This window comes from Astyanax mexicanus, chromosome 15, assembly GCF_023375975.1.
Source record: "Astyanax mexicanus isolate ESR-SI-001 chromosome 15, AstMex3_surface, whole genome shotgun sequence".
Classification (NCBI taxonomy): Eukaryota; Metazoa; Chordata; class Actinopteri; order Characiformes; family Acestrorhamphidae; genus Astyanax; species Astyanax mexicanus.
Window position 1 is genome coordinate 41,383,127 of NC_064422.1, and position 15,071 is coordinate 41,398,197.

Here is a 15,071-nt window from a genome sequence, read left to right on the forward strand (position 1 = left end):
AGCTTTTTTTGCGAAGATTACTTTATTATCACTTATATAAACCGAGTTTATGCAAAGTCACCACGGCAATACATTTCATCATAGCCTACTTTATATATTTGCATGAATAATTTATTAAATTACTGTAGAAACGATAGGGACGATAGAAGGTAAGTAGCACGATAGACACTTTTCTATGATCCCCACAATATATCGTCATATCGCACAGCACTAGTTCTAATAGATATTAAAGCTGATGTCCGTAGGTTTTGGGATTTAGGGCCCTTCATGGTAAGAATGGGTAATTGCACCAAGCATGCAGAAGAATATTTTTAAACTGGGCGGGTGTGATGCGGTCTCCTTTCAGAGCGGATGAATCCGATTCCAGGTTATGTTCAGTCAGAGAGAGAGAGAGCGAGTTCAGGAAAACTGAGCCGGATCCTCTTTTAGAGGCTGTACATAACAACAAGACGCGTGACGTGGCCAGGAGAGCTTACGCAAAAAGTGACCCGACACCCCAGTTTTCAGAATGAATATATTAGAGGCTTAGCAGGGATGTTCGTTTCAGCACACTGGTACCATTAAACAGTATATTTTATCCATATTTTTCTCCACTCAGAAATGCTTCTGCTTTCAGTTTAGAAACCAAAAAAATATATACGAACTGCCACTTTAAGGCAACAACTTGAAAGTCAGTCAATCTAAACTTTGAAAGTATCCTTAAGTGCAGTTGCAAAAAAGACCATTAAAAAACTGTATGATGAAACTGGCACTCATCAGGAATGCCCAGGGAAAAGAGGAGCAAGAATTACGTCACACACAATAAGATAATCAGAAGTACTAGCCTCAAAAACGGCAATTTAACAAGTTGAAGTTTATTTAACACTTTTAAGTTACTACGTGATTCATTATGTGTTTCTTTAAAGTGTGGGCGACTTCAGTTTTCATTTACAATATGAGAAAAAAAGAAAAACACGATGAACAGAAAAAGTAATTTCTTTGGTTTTATTTGTTTATAAAAAAAAAATTATGTTGCCCCTTTGGCCTCATATGGAGACACTGCCTGTTTCATCTAGAGGTCACGTGACAACATTACACTCAATTGATTGAAAACAAGAATGCTGGAATCCCAGTCAGACGTTTCTACAGCCAGTCCAGACAGCCATACTTACCACAGAAAGCTTTTATTTTCATTAATTGGGTCTATCTCAAACAGCAAAATAAAGTACTTTCCTCATGGGAGAACATTTTTGGGCGAAAACGACTGTTTGTTCTTATTAATCCCAAATATAGCTAAAAGAAATTTAATAAAATTAGATGCACACCAAGCAAAAATCCAGGTCTCAGAAAGATAAATACTGTTCCAATGAAACTTGAATGTCCGAAAGTTTACATGGGGTATCCTAATTTTTCAAATAACTCTACAAGAATCTGCAAAAAAGAATGCTGGAATCCCAGTCAGAAGTTTCTACAGCCAGTGCAGACAGCCACACTTACCATAGAAAGCTTTTATTTTCATTAATTTGGTCTATCTTAAACAGCAAAATAAAGTACTTTCCTCATATAAGGACATTTTTTTTGGCAAAAACGACAGTTTGGTCTTATTAATCCCAAATATAGCTAAAATAAATTGAATTTAAAATGCACACCATGCAAAAATCCAGGTCTCAGAAAGATAAATACTGTTCCAATGAAACTTGAATGTCCGAAAGTTTATATGGGGTATCCTAATTTTTCAAATAACTCTACAAGGATCTGCAAAAAAGAATGCTGGAATCCCAGTCAGAAGTTTCTACAGCCAGTGCAGGCAGCCACACTTACCATAGAAAGCTTTTATTTTCATTAATTTGGTCGACAGTGTGGTCTTATTAATCCCAAATATAGCTAAAATAAATTGAATTTAAAATGCACACCATGCAAAAATCCAGGTCTCAGAAAAATAAATACTGTTCCAATGAATCTCGAATGTCCAAAAGTTTACATGGGGTGTCCTAATTTTTTAGATGACTCTACAAGGATCTATAGAATAACATTCTATCGTTCTAACACTTCTGCTTCAGTGAAAAAAGGCAAAATTCTGCTTATTACTGAGAGTCTCTACATTGTGTAAAATTCCAGAGATTCCACAACTGCGTAAGTTGTGGAAGTTTGGAGTTGGTGTAATCTATAGCGAGATTAAAGCATTTTCACAAGGGCTGAAAAGAGAACCTCTGGGATTTAATTTCGTGTACTACCTCAGGCCTCCCAGGTCCAGTCGGGAATGAGCTGTGTTTCTGTGCATGTGTGGAATGTGCAGCTCCTCACGAGATGTATTTTTATGGGCAGGCCCGTAACTAAACAGAACGAAACGCTGTGTGCTTTCACAGAAATCATTACAGCCCAGCGCCGTTCATCTGTAATCACTTCAGGTATTAGATGAGGCTGTGGGTATCAGTAAATCTTTAATAGAAGGGCTTTACGACGTTTACCTCTGGCATCAAAAGCGCTTTCTCTCATTCGCTTCAAACATATCCATTACCTCAGCCCCTCAGAATCTGCTTACTCTCTGCCTCTGCAGGTCACGGCACATGCTCGTGTGGGTTCTGCCAGTGTGACCCGGACTGGTCGGGTGAGAACTGTAACTGCTCCACACGTCTGGACACCTGCATGTCCACCACAGGCTCCCTGTGCAGCGGCCGAGGGCAGTGTGTGTGCGGCAGCTGTGAGTGTACCCAGCCCGGGGCCTACGGATCCACCTGCGATAAATGCCCCACCTGCCCTGATGCCTGCACCATGAAGAAGTGAGTCAACACACGTTTGTAATATATTTTAGGCCTCATTCGCCAATATCTGCTTTTAATGATCTAATATCATCCCATTTTCTTCCCAGTTTGGAAAGCCAATTACTAGGGCTGAGCAATAAATCATATTCTTTTTACAATAACCACATCATAAGCTCATAAGTGCAAACTTAACTTGTATAACCTTCACGAAGCAACTGAGGGAGTGAGGTAGAGTGAGGTAGAGCGATGCAGAGTGATCCAGAGTGACAGAGTTAGGAAGAGTGGTGCAGAGCAAATTAGTGAAAGGCAGAGTTAGGTAGGGTGTGATTGAGTAAGGATGAGCAATATAGAGTGATCCAGAGTGAGGTAGCACGATGTAGAGTGAAGTAGATTAAGGTAAATTTGAGGTAGAGCAAGGTACAGTAAAGCAGAGTGATGTAGAACGAGGCAGAGTAAGGTAGAGTGAGGTAAAATTAGGTAAAATTGAGGTAGAGTAAGGCAGAGAAATGTAGAGTGATGTGTAGCAAGGTAGAGTGAGGTAGGGTGAGGTAAAGCAAGGCAGAGTGAGGTAGAGTAAGGTAGAGTTGAGGTACAGTGAGGTAGAGTGATGTAGAGCGAGATAAAATTAAGGTAGAGTGAGGTAAAGTGATGTCAAACGTGTAGAGCGATGTAGAGTGATTTAGAGTAAGGTAAAGTGAGGTAGAGTGAAGTAGAGAGAGGCAGAGTGAGGTAGGGTAAGATAGTGAGGTAGAGGGATGTAAAGTGAGGTAAGGTTGAGGTAGAGTGATATAAAGTGATGTTGAACGTGTAGAACGAAGCAGAGTGATGTAGAGCAAGGCAGAGAGAGGCAGATTAAGTTATAGTGATGTAGAGCGAGGCAGAAACATGTAGAGTGATGTAGAGCAAGGTAGAGTGATTTAGAGTGAGGTAAAGTGAGGTAGAGTAATGTTGAAAGTGTAGAGCGAGGAAGAGAGATGTAGAGCAAGGCAGAGAGATGTAGAGTGATTTAGAGTGAGGTAAAGTGAAGTAGACCAAGGCAAAGTGAGATAGAGTAGAGTGAGGCAGTGTGAGGCAGAGTAAGGTAGAATCAGGTAGAGTGATGTAGGGTAATGTAGAGTGAGGTAAAATTAAGGTAGAGCAAGCAGAGTGAGTTAGAGTGATGTAGAGCAAGGTAGAGTGATGTAGAGCGGGGTAAAATTGAGGTAGAGTGAGGTAATGTGATGTTGAACGTGTAGAGCGAGGCAGAGTAATGTAGAACAAGGCAGAGGAAGGCAGAGTAAGTCATAGTGATGTAGAGCAAAGCAGAGAAATGTAGAGGGAGGTAGAGTTGAGGTACAGCGAGGTAGAGTAAGGTAGAGTGATACAGAATGTGTTGAGCAAGGCAGAGGGAGGCAGAGTAAGTTAAAGTGATGTAGAGCGAGGCAGAGAGAGGTAGATTGAGAAAAGGTTGAAGTACAGTGAGGTAGAGTGAGGTAGAGCAATATAGACTGATGTAGAGTGAGGTAAAGAGAGGTAGAGTGATGTAGAGTGAGGTAAAGAGAGGTAGACTGATGTAGAGTGAGGTAGAGCAAGATAGACTGATGTAGAGTGAGGTAAAGAGAGGTAGACTGGTGTAGAGTGAGGTAGAGCAAGATAGACTGATGTAGAGTGAGGTAAAGAGAGGTAGACTGATGTAGAGTGATGTAGAGTGAGGTAGAGCAAGATAGACTGATGTAGAGTGAGGTAAAGAGAGGTAGACTGATGTAGAGTGATGTAGAGTGAGGTAGAGCAAGATAGACTGATGTAGAGTGAGGTAAAGAGAGGTAGAGTGATGTAGAGTGAGGTAGAGCAAGATAGACTGATGTAGAGTGAGGTAAAGAGAGGTAGACTGATGTAGAGTGATGTAGAGTGAGGTAGAGCAAGATAGACTGATGTAGAGTGAGGTAAAGAGAAGTAGACTGATGTAGAGTGAGGTAGAGTGAGGTAGAGCAAGATAGACTGATGTAGAGTGAGGTAAAGAGAGGTAGACTGATGTAGAGTGATGTAGAGTGAGGTAGTCTGATGTAGAGTGAGGTAGAGCAAGATAGACTGATGTAGAGTGAGGTAGAGTGAGGTAGAGCAAGCTAGACTGATGTAGAGTGAGGTAAAGAGAGGTAGACTGATGTAGAGTGAGGTAGAGTGAGGTAGAGCAAGATAGACTGATGTAGAGTGAGGTAAAGAGAGGTAGACTGATGTAGAGTGAGGTAGAGTGAGGTAGAGCAAGATAGACTGATGTAGAGTGAGGTAGAGCAAGATAGACTGATGTAGAGTGAGGTAAAGAGAGGTAGACTGATGTAGAGTGAGGTAGAGTGAGGTAGAGCAAGATAGACTGATGTAGAGTGAGGTAGAGTGAGGTAGACTGATGTAGAGTGAGGTAAAGAGAGGTAAAGTGATGTAGAGTTGGGGTACAGTTGAGGCACAGTGAGATAGGGTGAGTTAGAGTGTTCATATGAACTCCCTCTATCCACTAATATATAATTTTTTAATCTGAGAAAGATTACTTGTTTTAATGTACCACTAGTGATTTATATATAACAATAAAATGCATTTTTATAGCTGGTGATAACTGTGGTCGTATACAGTGTATATTCTTAGGGTTTTCTGCTGTGTTTAGGGACTGTGTGGAATGTAAGCATTTTAAACGAGGTGCGCTATTTGAGGACGACAGCTGTGCTCGCATTTGCAGAGATGAGATTGTGCTGGTTGATGATCTGGGTAAGTCTGCTTAAGATCTGAAGCTGATTGTGGATAATAGTCTTCTGATTGGGCGCTACAGTTTTTTCCCCTTTCCCTTTCCACAGTTCTCCACGACAAGAATGCTGTGAACTGTACCTACAAGGACGAGGATGATTGTGTGCAGAGGTTCCAGTACTTTGAAGATAACAGCGGGAAGTCTATTCTGTCTGTGGTGAAAGAGCCAGGTAACACTCCACACACACTCAAAACTTTTACGATTTTAATTTCAGCCAACATGAAAACAAAACACTCAAAGTAAGTGTGAATAGTGTTTTTTTGTGGTATGGTTTGTGGTTTGTCCTGGATCTCACAAGACAATCTGATACAGCAGTGCTGCTGGAGTTTTTAAACACCTCAGTGTTACTACTGGACAGAGAATAACCAACTAGAAGTGTGAAAAGTATCGACATGCATTACTCTGTAGGTAGAATTATAGATACTAGGGTTTATAAACATCTGTAGAAGCTGAAGTATCAACTCAAGCTTTTTACTCTTTACGTAAAAGTGTACTGATTTCAAAACTACTTAAAGTATAAAAGTAAAGGTTATGTAGGCTGAAAAAAATATATTAAGAGCTTAAAAAAGGCCCACTGCACGTTCCAACCGGCCCGACCCAAAAACTGTCATTATGACTCCGAGTCCAATTTAAACCCCACATTTTTTAGTAAGTAGAGCATTAAAACTGAGCTTAAAGCTTAAAACATTTTTAGGCTGTTTGAATGAGTAAAATTTGTTCAGAATGATGTTAATTAACATTGCAACACTGAAGAAGCATAGACCTATTAAACATTGGTAAATTTGGCTACAAGAATGATGTCTAAATGACTTTCTCTAATCTAATAGAATTAAACATGGTTTAAGAATATAAAATACTTTCTAAACAAATATTTTTTTTTATTGAGCTTATAGCCTAAGTGCAAAAACACAAAAAGCAAGCAATACATCTATGCACTGCACAATCATTCAACCAAAACAGACCAACAACAGTACCATCTAAAGCGCTGCCACTATGATCAGGAGATCGCTGGTTCGAATCCTGGCCATGCAGCTTACCATCACCCGCTGGAGCCCTGAGAGAGCACAATTGGCCTTGCTCTCTCTGGGTGGGTACAGTAGATGACGCTCTTTCCCCTCATCACTCCTAGGGTGATGTGGATCAGCACAAGGCTGCGTCTGTGAGCTGATGTATCAGAACCGAGTCGTTGCGCTTTCCTCAGAGCGTTAGTGCTGTGATGCTACTCGGCAATGCTGCATCAGCAGCAGTTCAAAAAGAGGCGGAGTCTGACTTCTCATGTGTCAGAGGAGGCGTGTGCTGATAGTCTTCACCCTCCTTGTCTTGGGGCATCACTAGTGATAGGGGGAGATCTAATGAGTGGGTTTGGTAATTTGGGATAAAAATTTGAAAATACTGAACAAACACACAAAAAAAGCAAGACCAAGAACAATAACATCATTGACAATTACTTTACTGCAATAACTTTTACCCCTTAAGCAATAATACATGAGAGGTAGTGCTATAATGTCTAATATTGGCATTATTGCCAATAAATCACGTTATAGCACGACCCTCGAGTTTATTATTGCGATTATTATACCACAGTTCCATTATCACAGTTTATTGAAAGATTTTGAGTTAAAATGCACAAGAAAATAGGATCTGTTTGGTTATAAACACTCCGCCAGTTAAAATAGTTCCATTGCTGCTCTGTTTGTGGCTGCGCTGTTTGGCTTGTAAGCGCTGCATCGTTGCTAGGTTACCTGTATGTGGCGGAGTAATACATGGAGAGCTTCGGTTACAGTGCATTACCGGCTGATAACGTCACTCATAAAATGCCTCTCAGCCAATCACATTGTGGGGTTAGAACTATAACTGTGGTATAATCTAATATAATTTGCAATGTTTAGGAAGGAAAAATATTTTCTGAACAAACTATTTTTTTTATTTTAAGGATAAAGCCTAAGTGCGAAAACACACACTTTGCAGGCCAGAGCTGCGTTATTATAACAATTTTAAAACACTGTTTGATTAATTACTTTGCTATATTGTGATTATGACATAGACATATCTTTATATAAAATAAAAATAGCATTAATAAACAGACGCCTACGTCACCTACCATGGGAAATCTCGGACTGACATGGCTTGAGTTTGGGCCGGGCATCGGGTCTAAACTCTAGTGTGTGTGTGTGTGTGTGTTTCTGATTGTGGAGAGGCCATGGTGAGGGTGTGTGGGTCATTAAGGCGGTAATGGCTGGAGCCTGCAGTGAGAGTCTACCCTTTAGCTTTAACAGACCCACATGTGGAACATGGGCTTAATTAAGTATTTAGAGACGCACAAACCTGGAGCCCGGAGAGGAGCCGGCGCAGTAAAGCCAGGCAATAAACAGCCAAGCTACCGGGGAACGCGCTGACACGGCACAATGCACACCATGTAATCACACAGGAAGGATAAGAGGACACACTCAGAAAGATAGAGGGGTGGCTCCTATGAAAGAAAGTGTGACACTGCAAAGCCAAGTTATTTGACATTTAGAGGGCATTTAAAGGGTTAATGGACTGCTAGAGAGTGTGAGACAGTGTTCATTAACAAACTTGTACATGTACACTTCTTTTATGCAGTGTAAAGAACCCGATTTTAGAAGTGTTGTGCAAACAGAAGCAGGAAAGAATAAATACAGCTCTAAGAGGCCACTATTTATAGGTTTATTTTTGAGTAAAATGAACATTGTTGTTTTATTCTATAAACTACAGACAACATTTCTTAAAATTCCAAAAAATATTGTCATGAATTCATAAAGTTTTAAGACATCAGAAATCAATATTTGGTGGAATAACCCTGATTTTTAATCACAGTTTTCATGCACCTTGGCATGTTCTTCTCCACCAGTCTTACACACTGCTTTTGGATATATTTATATAAATACACAAACATGTATAGATGTATACACAATGTAATAATAAAATATGAATGATTTTTACAGGTAGGATAAATAATGTTGTCAATGTGTCAAGCAAATACTTTGTGTTTTCTATAAGCAACTTTACAGTGGAACTCAATTACAATCCATGCGAAAGAGATTCATTAATTTTGCATTATTTTGGAGCATTTCTGTTGGTTTCGTACATTATTCAAATTTGACTCGATGCAGCTGTCAGATACCCATTATTTTAGGAAGAGAAATACTGCAAAAATGGAGAAGTAATTTTTTTCATGCAAAATTTCTTTGAAGACCTCTGAATAACCTTTTTTTTAAGAGTTTAGGGAAGTAAGAAACTTACAAAATTCCAGATTAAGCATATTTTTATATCTATACATAATAGATATATTATGTACATAATTGTGTGCAGTAAATATAAAAGATTTTATTTTTTTACATGCCCTATAAAAAGACCATCTTTAAATCTTGTCCACCATTGTAACAAACTCTTTAATCAAGTAAAGAATCATTTAAGCATGCATATGGTTGTATGCAAAACAATTGCCCTTGATGCCATTGGAGTTGCCATTGCCAACATGGTAGTTTTACATTATAGCCTATTTGTTTTATTGTTTTTCTCTGGGTGTTTTGTGTAACTATACAAAATGCAAAATACATGCAACCATTAATCCAAAGTATCCAATATAAGTTTCAGTATAATTACCTGCTCACCTTTATGGATATTTATAAACAATCAATTAACGTCTATTTTCAGGTCTATTTTCATACATAAGGTGCACTGGATTATAAGGTGCATTATGCGGTGATATACTCACCTTTGAACACTTAGCGTAGTTAGCGGGTAATGCTAATACTGCTTCAATCTCGGTGCTGGAGAAACTTCACTGGCTTTACTGCTCATAATACCTGACTGGTAGAATTCATACATAAGGTGCACTGATGATTATAGGGCAGTAGAGTAATAAAGATGTTCTTGAAGTGCACTCAGATGCTCTTGCCTGATGTTTTATTCCTCCTGCTGTGTTTTAGACTGTCCTAAAGGCCCTGATATCCTGGTGGTGCTGCTCTCGGTTGCTGGCGCTATACTGTTCCTGGGTCTCGCCGCCTTGCTGATCTGGAAACTGCTGGTGACCATCCACGACCGCCGCGAGTTCGCCAAATTCGAGGAGGAGCGAGCAAAAGCCAAATGGGACACGGTGAGTGTGATTCATAATTACTCGTCTACTTATAATTATCAATTTATCAAACAATAAATGAACATATATGACATTTTTGTATCTATAATGTATCACAAAAGAAAACAGGCTCTATTTTAGTGTTCTGTATACATACATGCACCTTGATTTAGGGCATGTCAGTATATCTGTGCTATCGTAATGACAGGAAAAGTACACCTTGCACTGCTTGAAATGTGCAAAAGGCATGTACTAATTCTTTTAATTAATCATGGGTGTGTGTTTGGCATAAGTTGCAATAAAACCAATCAGTGTGTCACTTGCTCATCATTCCCTATAAAAGCCAGGTGAGCTCTGCCTTTGGCGGATTGCTATTTTAACAGCGCAGCTACCTGGACATGTCCAATGCTTCTCAGCAGAGGAAACTGACCTGCTTGTTCACACTTGTTTGCATAGCTGGCAACTGGCATGCACTATGGGTTTGTGCACCCATCAGTGTAAATATATTCAGAAACACTGTTCCTTTTTAAACAATGACTGTACACAGGGTGTAAGATAGTAATGAACTTCGCGAAATGTCTTCCACAGGGTGTAAGATAGGGCCCTGGGAGTCTGATACTCCAGCAAACAGCTCCATAAGTAAATCAGGCAACTGGTCTGCAGGTTCCTCTCAGAAAATTGGAATTTTCTGGAAAAGTTCATTTATTTCAATTTGGTTCAAAAAATTTGGTTTAAAATTTTAACCTCATATATTATATAGATGTATTAAACACATAGTGATCTATTTTAAGGGTTTATTTCTCTTATTGTTGTTGATTATGGCTTACAGACAATAAAAAAACAAAAAATCAGTGTCTTAGAAATATTGAATATTATAAAAAAGACCAATTGGTACTTTTGGCAGTGTGGGCAGTGTGCCAAGTCCTGCTGGAAAATGAAATCCTCATCTCCATAAAAGTTGTCTTTAAAATCCATGAAACCATCACTGATTGGTGGAAACTTCACACTAGACCTCGAGCAGTTTGGACTGTGTGTCTCTCCACTCTTCCTCCAGACTCTGCTCCCTTGATTTACAAATGAAATGTAAAATTTACTGATGATCAGTGATGGTTTAAAACATTATTATTTTTAAATTTTAATTTTTTTACTACTATTATTTTACTGCCAACAGAAATATTGTTTATCACAATAAAAATATAAATTGTAGAAGTTATTGTGACAGGCCTACATGTACTTAAAATCTTGTGTAAACACATGTCATCAGACCACAGGTAGCAAGAATAGCCTCAGTAAGCTAATGTGCCACTGTGCATAATCCTCCACATCCAGCCCTGTTTACTGAACTGTAAAAGCTGGTATGGTAAGAGCTATTTGAAAGTTGCCTGGTAAGACGCATGGTAAATCATAGATGTGGGCGGGATGATTTTATTGTCTCTGTGGCATGCTGTTTTCCCTGCAGAACAAAGGAACGCCTCCGTTCCCCGGGGCATGCTTTGCTTTAAATTATGCCCTGCTAATTAGGCTTTCCTGGCGCGGTCTGCAGTCTCACACTCATATAGGGGCAGTTCCAGCCACATCTGGGCTCTGACTCCCCTGAACTACGCCTGTACACCTCCCACTCTGAACTGCCTCAGTACAGAGATTTATTCCTGCTTTAGATAAGAAAAGAACTGTATCAATGAATTGTTTGAGTCTTTGTTCTTCTCATCTCATTTATACACAGATTTATTAAAGGAGGAAGTAGGAAGTTGGCTTAAATAATGTTTGTATCTTAAAGTGGATTACATTATTTTAAATATAGTCACCTGGCCTACACTTCTATTCCTAAACTATATAGTTCAAATTTATAAACTTTTATATTATTTCTATTTTCCTCCCATTTTTCTTCCAATGAGAGCATTTCTGTTTGTTTTGCTGGGTCGTGTTGGTTTTAGCTAGCCGGCTGGACTGTGGTTAGGTTAGCGTAGCTTGCTTTAGCTCAGCATTAACTTAGCTTAGCCTAGCCTGGCTGGTTAAGTTACCGTTCTGGCTCTCAGACGGCAGTAACCGAGCGATTTTCCAATCCTTTTTTCCACAAAAGACGAGTCAGCGCTGCGGGCGAGCGCTAGCCTGTGCTAAGCTAACGCTGCTGCCTGTGGAGGTGATGATTCAAAACTGTATTGAGTATATACGCCCTTACTCAGCAACACGTCGGCGGAGTGATACAAGTTTAGTGTGAGAAGGCCGTGATGTTATCACAAATGGTTAGAACACTTCAGATTGTGAGGTCAGAACTAACTGTTGTATAATCAGCTGTATATCCCCCATCACTACTGATGCCACAACACAAGGAGGGTGAAGTTCATAAAGGAAAGAAAAGAAAGCAGTTTTAGGTGGAGGTTCATCTTTTGTTACTTTACTTTTAGTTTCTTTAAAATGTTTCTTCACACAATTACAGTGGCTATAGCATATATTCACTCTCTTGGATGTTTTCCTCTTTTATTGTTTTAGTACATTTAATTGTGATCAATATAATTCAGCTTTTCTGACAAAATTAACAAACAAAAATGATTATGCAAAGTTATGCTTCTTAAATAAAAGTATACATTTCCAGTCAAAATGTTTGGACACACCTTAAATTCACTGTTTTGGGATTTGGGGGATTTAGGGCCCTCTCTGGTGAGAATGGGTAATTGCACTGAGCATGTGGAAGAATCATTTTAAACTGGGCGGGTGTGATGCGGTCTCCTTTTAGAGATGATGAATCTGATTCCAGGTTATGTTAAGCCAGAGAGAGAGAGAGAGAGAGAGAGAGAGAACGCACTTAGGCAGAAAATGCTAAGGGAAATGTCTTTAGAAGATGTAAGAGAGTTATTATATATCGTTGTCAGTTTTATCAGTGTAAATGAATGAGCTTCTGAGCTCTGAGTTTCCTCTTCTGAAGTCTCCATTGCTCCACCAGCCGCTCGCGTTCAGTAAAACTGAGCCGGATCCTCTTTTAGAGGCTGTACATGTGATGTAAGTACGTAAAGACAGACGCGTGACGCGGCCAGAAGAAGAACCCTCGCGAAAAGCGAACAAACACCCCAGTTTTTAGAATGAGTATATTATTAGGCTTAGCACAATATTTTATCAATATTCTTCTCCACTCAGAAATGCTTCTGCTTTCAGTTTAGAAACTAAATAATACAGACTGACACTTTAATTACTTCAATTACTTTTACAAGTTTCTTGTCTCTTAATAAAGTGTTTGAGAGCATCAGTTGTAAAGTAGTGAAGAGGTAGAGTTACAGGTATACAGTGAATAGACCTATTTGAATAATTATCTAATCCATATTATGAAAAACAAGAACTACTCAACTAAGTAAAGGAAAAAATACTTTAAAAATTGAAGGTCAGTCAATTTTGAAAGTGAGGAGCATTAAAAATATTATGAAGAGACTGGCATTCGCCAGGACCGCCCCAGGAAAGAAAGAGCAAGAGTTAATCAGAGTTATCAGCCTCAGAAACTACAAGTTAACAGCTCCCCGGATAAGAGCACCTAAACGCTTCTTCGCAGAGTATTTTGGTTTGTTTTTAACACTTTTAAGTTACAACATGATTCCTTATGTGTTCCTTCACAGTCTGGATCACTTCAGTTTCCATTTATAATGTAGGGGAAAAAAGTATAACATATGTATAATATGATAGGACCACATTAATTCTATAACTTCTGTCTCTCTTTCATTTAGAGCCACAACCCTCTCTACAAAGGAGCCACGACCACTTTCACCAACATCACCTACCGAGGAAAAGACTAACAGACCCTCACCATCGTCACTGCAGCTGCAACCAGGCGGGAATTTATTAATAACTGTAAAAAAAAAATACTGTTATCATTTATATTTGGAGGATGTACATTTTCTGTCTGTAAATAATAATATGACAGGTGGTTTAATGAAGTATCTTGTATTTAGTCATCACACGTTTTGATGATTGCAGTCAGTGTATTATGCATTCTGTGTTTTTGGTACCACTTTAAAATAAGACTACCTTCATAAAGGGTTTATACAATAGTTTATTAATGGTTACTAATTAGGTAGTAAATGCCTTAAAAATCATTAATAATCAGTTATAACACATATGTTGAAAGGACAACAATGACCTGTTGTTTGCCAAATAGTGAACCCACAGCCATCTATACTGTTACCCTTTCTACGTATGTGTTATAACTGATTATTAATGATTTTTAAGGCATTTACAACATAATTAGTAACCATTAATAAACTAATTGCAAACCATTTATAAACCCTTTATAAAGGTAGTCTTATTTTAAAGTGGTACCATGTTTTTTATATTGTGTGCATCAGAACCCACTAAATGTACTGTGTCTTAGGAGTGGAGTTTTTAAAAAAGCCTCATTGTTTTAATGTTTGTTTCTTTTGAGATAATCGCTAATCACCAGAACACACACTACGCCTTTTCCTCAGGGTCCCTCAGGGCTTTCCTGTTAGTGGTTATGAATTTATGATGCAGTTTAAAACTATTTTAAATAGTAACGTGTGATCTGGTCTCGATCTGATCCAGCCATCAAATATACTAATCATTTTTAATTGAGCTAAACTGCTGATAAGGCACAGTTTTATCTGATATATTAGCCAGATAATATACTGCTATGATCAAACACTGTCTCTGCTGCTCCATGCTGTTTACACACTAAGAGCATAATAATGTGCAGCGTGCACTGCTTGCATCTGCGCTGCACGTCCTATTGAAAACACTGTGTTTAAAAAAAGCGCAGCAAAAAAAAAAAAAAATTAGCATTCTGTGTTAAAGCAGCTTCACACTGTACAGATATACAGATATACACACTGGAACACAGAATCTTCTCACTATATTTACTTTCTCGCTTCCGCACCAGACAGCTCTGACCAATCAGAAGAGACAATGTGCTCGCATGGTTTATTGGTGATGCATTTTGGTGCGTTTAGGTTTTTATGCCTGTGTGAAACCAAACCAAACAGAGGGAGAAACGCTCCAAATAAACAGTCAAACTCGTCAACTGATCCGGACCATAGAAACTAGAAACTGAAAACTACAACTACAGGTGTGAAAAGGCTGTTTTATCCTCAGCTAATTCTAAAGTTCTAATTCAAAAATCCTTACAAACCAAGCTGAGATGTTTAAAATTAAGTAAAAAGAAAGTTTTCTCTATCCAATTTATCATGCATTCCTTATTCCAGTGTCTCACATTGGCTTTATCTCCCCTTAAACATATTCTAGTATATTCTAGTATTTAAATTGACACCACTAATATAAATATAATTGCATTTTACATTTTTACATTAATTCTTTTATTTATATTTACTGTAAATATCCACTATAAAAAACTAAACATCTTAAAAAGAATAAGTGCAATTAATCGCAGATTTTTTTTAATTGATTGACACCATTCGTTTTAAACTGTTTCTGCACTTTTTCTACTGTGTTCTGTGTTTCTGCT

At 38.6% G+C, this 15,071-nt stretch overlaps 1 protein-coding gene across 1 annotated transcript in view; it reads left to right on the plus strand.

Annotated features, from left to right (window-relative positions):
* itgb3b (integrin beta 3b) overlaps positions 1 to 14,321 on the plus strand; it is a 38,891-nt gene extending 24,570 nt beyond the window's left edge. Inside the window, exons 11-15 of the mRNA XM_022670315.2 lie at positions 2,537 to 2,759; positions 5,374 to 5,474; positions 5,561 to 5,680; positions 9,465 to 9,631; positions 13,321 to 14,321. Of these exons, the coding sequence (XP_022526036.2) occupies positions 2,537 to 2,759; positions 5,374 to 5,474; positions 5,561 to 5,680; positions 9,465 to 9,631; positions 13,321 to 13,389 (680 nt within the window). The 3' untranslated portion in view covers positions 13,390 to 14,321. The remainder of the gene's footprint in view (positions 1 to 2,536; positions 2,760 to 5,373; positions 5,475 to 5,560; positions 5,681 to 9,464; positions 9,632 to 13,320) is intronic.
* The last annotated feature ends 750 nt before the right edge of the window (positions 14,322 to 15,071 follow it).